Source organism: Lontra canadensis, unplaced genomic scaffold, assembly GCF_010015895.1.
Source record: "Lontra canadensis isolate GAN:19392208 unplaced genomic scaffold, GSC_riverotter_1.0 scaffold275, whole genome shotgun sequence".
Taxonomy (NCBI): Eukaryota; Metazoa; Chordata; class Mammalia; order Carnivora; family Mustelidae; genus Lontra; species Lontra canadensis.
Genome location: NW_022631269.1, coordinates 39767 through 47268, shown reverse-complemented (window position 1 = coordinate 47268; position 7502 = coordinate 39767). Strand labels below are relative to the sequence as shown.

Genomic DNA, 7502 nt, shown 5'->3' with positions numbered 1-7502 from the left:
CCATGGAAAAACAAAGGAGAAATTTTGAAATTGCAAGACAAAAACGTCCCTTCATATACAGAGGACCGCATTAGATTAACCACTGACTTCCAACCAGAACCAGGGGGGAAAGGCCCTGAAATGACACTAGTCAAAAAGCTGAAAGAGAAAAACTTGTCCAGGTGCCTGAGTGGCTCATTCTGTTGGGCATCTGAATCTTCATTTCAGTTCAGGTCATGATCTCAGGATCCTGGGATCAAGCCCCATGTCAGGTGCAGTGCTCAGTGGGGGGTCTCCATCCTGCTCCCTCTGCTCCTCCCCCTGCTCGTGCACACACACACTCTCTCTCTCTCTCTCTCTCTCAAATAAATAAATAAATAAAACTTTAAACAAATTGTCAACCCAGAATTTCATAACTAACAAATCTGTCTTTCAAAACTGAAGGCAAAATAAAGATATTCCCAGATACACAAACTTACAAGGACTACTAAAGGAAATCTTTGAACCCAAAACAAAACAAAACAAAACAAAAAACGAAAACTTGATTCCAGGATTTGAACATGCTGGCTTTGTTAAGGAGTGAGCGTGAGCATGTGCAGGTGTGCCTACACAGAATGTTGTGAAACTCTTTCAGCAGTTTACTCTCTGCTCATCTCAGAAGGAAAAACACTAGAAATGACTGAGAAACGTATCTGGGAGGTTTAACTATTTCACTTTGTTTTGTACTTCCTTAGCTTTGTAAATTTGGAATAATCATTAATTTTATAAGTCCCTCTAGCTGAAGTTAGTGAAGGTTATTTGAAGTAAAACATCTTAATATGTTTTCAAAATGCACATGGCTAAAGAAGCACTAAAGAAATTTGAGTTTTATTTGTACGAGGGTGATGCAAGGCAAGAACATATTATGTGGGGAGATTGGAGCTGCAGACAGAGGACAAAAGTTCCTGGGAATTAACCAAAATTCCAAGGACAAGTCCAAATTTTTAAAAGCTATGAAACTGATGGAGCCCAACTGGAGATCCCAAGGGGAACAGGTATTCTCTGAGTTCCATGCAAGATGAAAGGCAAATTGACAAAGGTCTGTCTCTAGCACTGTGAGCAGGTAGGAGTGTCAGGCCTGGGAGGGTGGAGAGATGACGGAGCTACAGGGCTGGCGCTGGAGAGGGGATGTGGTCCAGCTACCTGTGTCCCTTACCTGCCCCCAAGGGTCCTTTGTGACCAGACCACAGCTCTGTGATGTGGGTGTGGGGCTTGTGTCTGCACCTCCACACCCAGGGCTCAGTTGCCTGAGGGCAGCAGTGAGACTGGACACCATGCTTTTCGGAGGAAGGAGATGGAGAATTATCTCTTCCCTCAGGAATTCTTTACTGATGGTTGGCTGAGCTCCAGTCCCACTGTCTGGGCAGTTAATTCCATCCTTGCCTTCATATGGGGACTGGGGCTCTTCTTCCTCTTACTTTCCTATTTCCATCCTGAGCCGTCCTCACCACCAGGCAAGAAACACAGGGAGAGCAGGAAGGTAAGGAACCCTCAGCCCAGACCCAGCAGAGTGTGATTCTATCTTCTTTTCTATTATTCTTTCCACTTTTCTGAATCACTGGAGAGACTCCTGAGATGGGAACGAATAGAATTGTCAGGAGAGAGTAGACCACCATCCTCCCAGGACAAGCCAGACCAGGCAGGGGTTAGAGGGACACACGGATTTCTCCCCGAAGATCTCGGGCCGGAGTCCAGGTGTGGTGGAGGGGTGCAGGACCGCGTCCCAAACACACTGACCAGTGGCTGAGGACCAGAGGTTAAGAGTTGCCTCTCTAGCGGAGGTCAGGCCCCTGAGCACTGGGTCACCTGCTGCTGGGGCAAGGGTCCCAGTCTCTCCATGTTCTCTTATCTCAGTACCAAGCGGAGCCACGGAGAAGGAGCAACAGAAGGAAGAAAAACCAGACTCTGAAAGGTGAGCGTCTGCCACTCACCCCTGCGTGCCCAAGTTACACTGTGCCCCCTGCTCTGAGGGCCCAGCCCCACTGTCTCCAGGACACCAGGGCCTGAGCCCATCCCTCAGGAAACAGAGTCCTGGGGTGGGGGCCCCCTGGGAGGAAGAGGGGAACCTGAAGGCTTTCCAGATTCTGCACCAGAACAAAGCCCTGAGGGGCTGTAAATCGGTGTCACCCAGCAGGGGCCCCAGGGCCTGGACTGGGGGCGGGACCTCCTTCTCACACTGTGGACAAGCTGTTCAACTCCGCTCAGATTCCTCTCTGAGGCCACACAGTTCTTCCTCCCCCAGCAAGGTCATGAACGAGGAAACACTTTGGAAAAGACAAAGCGACCCCCATCATGAACCCTGTAATCACTGTGCGGGCACGTGGCCTTGGACAGTGCTGTTTGGGGCTCCCGAGCCCAATCCCCCAACCTAAAGAGACATTGTATCCAGTCTCCTGTAAGACCCCTGGGCCCTGCCTTCCTCTGTGACCCGGTCTCCTGTTTCCAGCTTTCAGAGATTGCCTACAGGATCTGGAAGAGGTTCAGGACCTGTTCTCCCTTCTGCAAAGGTAAAGAATCTGCCCCGTTCTCCCCTGGGTGGGCCTCCCCGAGTCTATGGTGTGACCCCTGGACTGCGGGGAACCGCCTCTGGGGCTGTTCGGGGGGGCTGGGAGGAGCCGTGGGGACAGACTGTGACCAAAGCCCCGGGCTGAGGGACAGCAGGGGCATTGTGACATGCGTGTGGGGCGTGGAGGGCCGTGGGGACCGCTCCCGGCCCCGGCTGCTGCAGCGGCAGCTCACGCCTCCTGTCCCCTGCAGCCACCCGGTGGGGCTCTCTGACCAGGCGGCTTTCACCAGTTCTTACGTCAAGCAGCCCTGGGCGGGTGCACCAAGGGGCGCCAGCTGGAGCCCGTCAGCCATGCAGGGAGCCTGTGGAAGACGCTGCTCCTGCCGTGGCCCCATCACCTGCCCGAACTCCACTGACGGGCCCCCGCAGCCTCTGGCCTCCACCCTGCCAGCGGGACCAATGACCTCCTCAATTTCTGTCGGTTCACTCTCCTCCCTGAGTACTTCCTGGCCAGCAGAGCCTTTCCTCCCCCCGGATGGCTTTTCACACCAGCCCCTTTCTCTTCCCCCTTCCCCGCCATGTCTCCCTCCTTCCGAGGCCTCCCCTGGGCCTCTGACAGCCTCCTTGGCCCCAGAGTGGCCGGACTCTCCTTTGACTCTCCCTCAGTGTGACTCAAGGGCACCCCCGCCATGCCCCATCCCACAGAGCTCTGCTCTGCACACGCCTTGGTCAGCTGACAGGACAGCTCCTGGCCCAGCCATCTCGGGCCTGGGCCACTCACGCTACCCCATTTCGGCCCTGTGCTGGTGGCAGGCGGCTGCCAATGCCTGGAACCTGTCCACCTCAACACGCTTGGAGTCCCATCAAGTGCCTCTGTCCCACGGCCCACTAGAGGCCTTGTTCTGGGGAGACCCCACACACAGACAGGGAGAGACTAGGATCTCCCCTTCCATCAACCCAGACATCCAAAAGCTTCTGGAGATACTAACCACCAAGAGAACAGAACTGAAGTTTTGGAAGGAGAAGAAAAAGAAGGAAAGGTCAAAATACCAGCTGACCTCTTTCGGGAGAATGCTCAAGTCCCCAGCTGATGGGCAGGGCACCGTGGGCTGCCCGCCCTTCTGGAGCATGAGGGGCAAAGCGAAACAGCTGCTTGGTCCTGAGAAGCCCCCACATCCCAAGATCCCAGGGGACAATTTGGAGCAGAAATGCAGCCAGCTCTTCTGGGGTCTCCACTTTCTGCACAGCGAGTCCCTGGTGGCCACTGTCAGGGTGACCGATCCCCCACTGGAGCTCCCGTCCATCATACCCAATGAGCTCTCTCATGCCTTGCTGCTCCGGATTCAGGCCAGCTTGGCTCCACGCCTATCCCTGACCCAGGACTTACAGGACCCTTTGGCCCTGCCCCAACCCTTGACCCTGAGCTTGTCCCAGTCCCTGCCCCAGCCTCTGGCTCAGCCCCTACCCCTCCCTCTGACTCAGCCACAGCCCCACCCTCTGGACCAGCCCCTGCCCCAGCCCCTCCCTCTGACTCAGCCCCAGCCCCTACCTCTGGACCAGCCCCAGCTCCCACCTCTAGCTCAGCCCCAGCCCCAGGTAAGCCTTGCACCCTCTGTCCCAGTCGTACCACCTTCTCTGCCACCCGAGATGGGGAGCTGCGAGGTGTCTTGCCCTGTAGCCCAGAAGACACTGTCTTACATGTCAACTGTCGCTCAAAACCTGGAATGTCACTTTCTGAAGAAGCAACTAGAAAGCGGCAAGGTACCCCCTGTGGTGAAAAGATCTCAGGAAGTCTTTAGCCAAGGTCCTCCCGACCTTCCGCAGGGTGGCCAGGCCCCCGAGGGCCATAGGTCAGTCTCTGTCATTTCTGGGGACTTGATCAACTCTGAGCTCCGGGAGCAACTGGAGTGGCACCTTTGGAAGAGGCTCATGAAGCAAGAAAGGGGCCCACCCCGCAGGATCCAGCTATCCCTGAAGATACAGCCTCACCAAGAGTTCCAGAAGGTGCCCCAGGCACGCAGTTGGCACAGCCCCACGTCCGAGTCTGAGTCTACGGATGGAAGCTGCCAGGCCACACAGAAGACTTGGTCCAGGTACCCAGGAAGGACCCTGCCAGGAAAAAGCCTGGGCAAGGATTCAAGGTCCAGTGCAGGGATGATCTGGAAAGATCTACACAGGGGCACAACGAGCTCTCCAGGGAAGGCTCCAAGAAGAAATTGTGAGGAGTCAGACACAGACGTGAAGCCCTGCATAAGCAGTGCAGATGAGAAGCTCCTGCAAAACCACCTGAGAGCCCATTGCAGGAAGGTGGGGAAGTCCAGAGAGGGTCAGGTTCCTTCCAGGCTCACTGCCCACCATGCCTCGGACCTTCCTGGAAAGCCAAGCGCTCACGGAAAACCTGGAAAGCCAGCACTTTCCAAGTGTTGGGAACACTGCATGACCACCTCCCACAATTTTTCCATCCTCAGTCCATACACTCAGTGGATGCTAGAAGCACATATCATAAGGCTTAGGGTGAAGCGGCAGTGGGGCCTCCCCCTCAAGGTTCTCAAGCCTGTAAACCTCTTCAAGTTGAAGAAGGGCTTCCTCCTCTCCCAGTCCTCTGATCCCCGCTCAGCCACCTGCGTATCCAAGGCCGGCTCGGGGACCAAGTTCATGGGAAATCCTCCTCATCGCTATCAAGGAGAGGTGATGAAAGAGTCTTACTCCACCTGGGGGGGTCCCCTCGGTGCTCCCCAGCCTACGTGTGAGGAAATCCAGCAGGCTCTGGAAGGAAACGCACCTGGGGGTGGCCCTCCGGCTGGCAGGGGACCAGGCCACCTTCTCGGACCTTCACATACAGCTTTGTGGGCAGAATCTGGCACAGTGAGACTGCCTCAAGGACTCTTATGAACAGCACCTTGGAGTCAAGTCCAAGTCCAGCAACAGCCACGAAGGAGCCAAGGAGGGCGAATGGGGTTTGGGCCTCACGGGACGTGACCGTGCTAGAGCTCAGCTTAGAGCCCTAGGATTCGAGTGCCGAAGAGCCCAGGGAGGTCAAGGAGGCCTCTGCCTGGGGAGTCACCTTAGAACCCCATGTGCTGGCCAACAACCAAGGCCTCCGTGGCGAGCTGAGAAGATCAGGGTCTTCAGGGAAAAGCGACAGTCCCCCTCCACCTACAAAGTTGGTCACCCGAGACCCCGAAGAGCTATGCCTTGAGGCTCTGCACAGGGGATCGGAGTCCCGGAAGTTGATGGAGACAGAGAAGTGGCCTCGGGCTGCCAGCCCCACCGTGCTCCTTCAAGACTGTGAGACCGGGGTCCTCCTTCAAGACTGTGCCACTGAGCGTCTCCTTCAAGACTGTCAGTCCAACGTGTTCCTCACTGCCGATGTCTTGGCTTCTCAGGGATGTCTGTCTGGCTTCCAGAGTGGGTCCAGCGAAGACACATCTACTTCCCAGGTGCCACGTGGCCCAAGATCCCGTGGCCAGAGCCCCCACAGGCAGCCAGGACCCCCGGGACTGCGGCACCAATGGAAGAGCCTAAGCAGGTCATGTGTCCCCCCCGAGGAGAGCAAGAGCTCCAGGAGGTCCCCTCGAAAGAGCCTGACAAAGAGTCATCCGAACTGAAGGTCCTCCCGATCAGTGAGGTGACGCGCCCCGTCCGGAGCCAGGAGTCCACAGAGGCCTCAGGAAGCAAGGCCTGTGAGATCTCGGGGAAGGAGGAGGCGGCGCCTCCGGAAAACTACTTCAGGAGAAGGATGAAGCACATGCTCCAGTGGTTCCTTCCCAGTAGAGGCAAAGGACTGGAAGATTCCCTTCAAAAGGGCAAGTCTTCATTATCCCAGGGTCGGGGACAAGCCACAGGCAGGTCTGCCATGGACAGCGCTTCTGCCGAGGCTCAGGTGGTCGTGACCGCGGTGGGGCGGATCCTAGAGGAGAAAATGGTGCCTCACCAGGGACTCAGGGCCCCGGAGTTCAGCTGGTGCCAAAAGGATCTCCAGGCTTCGGCAGACCCCAGTGTCTGCTACCACAGGGTCCTCTCCTACCAAGAGCAGAGGAGGGTGATGAGGGAGACAGCCAGCCCACAGGGCACCCCCAGGGACCGCAGCTATGCCAACAAGACCAAGTGGATCGAGTGGCCCTTCCCCGCCCAGGTGCCTGGGGGCCCAGGCAGACCCTGCCAGTGTGGGTCTCTGGTGCCGGGCCCTTCACGCCGCCCCCTGCAGCCGCACTGCCCCAGGCACTGCCTCCTTCAAAGATACATCGCACCCGGCCAGCCACTGTGTGCTCCTCACACTTTTCCTGGGAGGACAACTTTCCTCCAAGAAAAATCGCAAACGGTGCAGAGAAGAACTTTTTTTTTCTCACATTAGCACATCCTCTATGGGCTAATGGCTTCTCCGTGCCACAATTACTTTGTTTCCCCAAAATACATGTTTTTTTTTGTTTTTTTGTTTTTTTCTCGTGAGTGGTTCTGGCCTCTGTGTGTGCCCTGCTGCGGGGGGTGGGAAGGATCAGGGTCCGCTCTCCCCGAGGGCCTGCTTTGGCTTCCAGAATGAAAGGGGCCTTGGAGGACAGGTGGCCGCGGGGTCCACCCCTGCCTCCTTCCTCGTCTCCTTCGGTTTCCACAAGGTGAACAAGACCCAGACCGGGACTTCTCTCTGCCCATCCTCTCCTGCTTTCCCTCCACCTGGAGCTTGTGTGGCTGTAGGGAGGGTTTGCCGAGGCAGAAATCCCACTCGGGCTCCAGGAAGACGGAGTCCAAGGTCACAGTGGGGCCCGCAGTTGGGAGACACAATGCTGGCCCTGAGGGAGAGGTGAGAAATCCTGCCCCCTCCCATAGTCTCCTGCAGGGAGTAGAGGACAGCCACCCCAGGAACCTTCTCACCCCAGGGAATTCCATCTTAGCTCCATTAGCCCCTCTTCTCACACTAGGAGCAGCAAGGGATGAGCTCGCTCCCAGCACTGAGGGTGTGAAGGGGGTGCCAGAGAGACCC

At 56.5% G+C, this 7502-nt stretch overlaps 1 protein-coding gene across 1 annotated transcript; it reads left to right on the top strand.

Annotated features, from left to right (window-relative positions):
* Positions 1–570: 570 nt before the first annotated feature.
* LOC116862613 (spermatogenesis-associated protein 31A1-like) lies at positions 571–6921 on the top strand. Its single transcript, XM_032849971.1, is given in 10 exon segments — positions 571–578; positions 1255–1498; positions 1873–1930; positions 2465–2525; positions 2776–2829; positions 2831–2937; positions 2940–3005; positions 3456–5336; positions 5339–6097; positions 6100–6921. Coding segments are annotated over 10 exon segments (4017 nt in total). The 3' UTR covers positions 6879–6921.
* Positions 6922–7502: the final 581 nt, after the last annotated feature.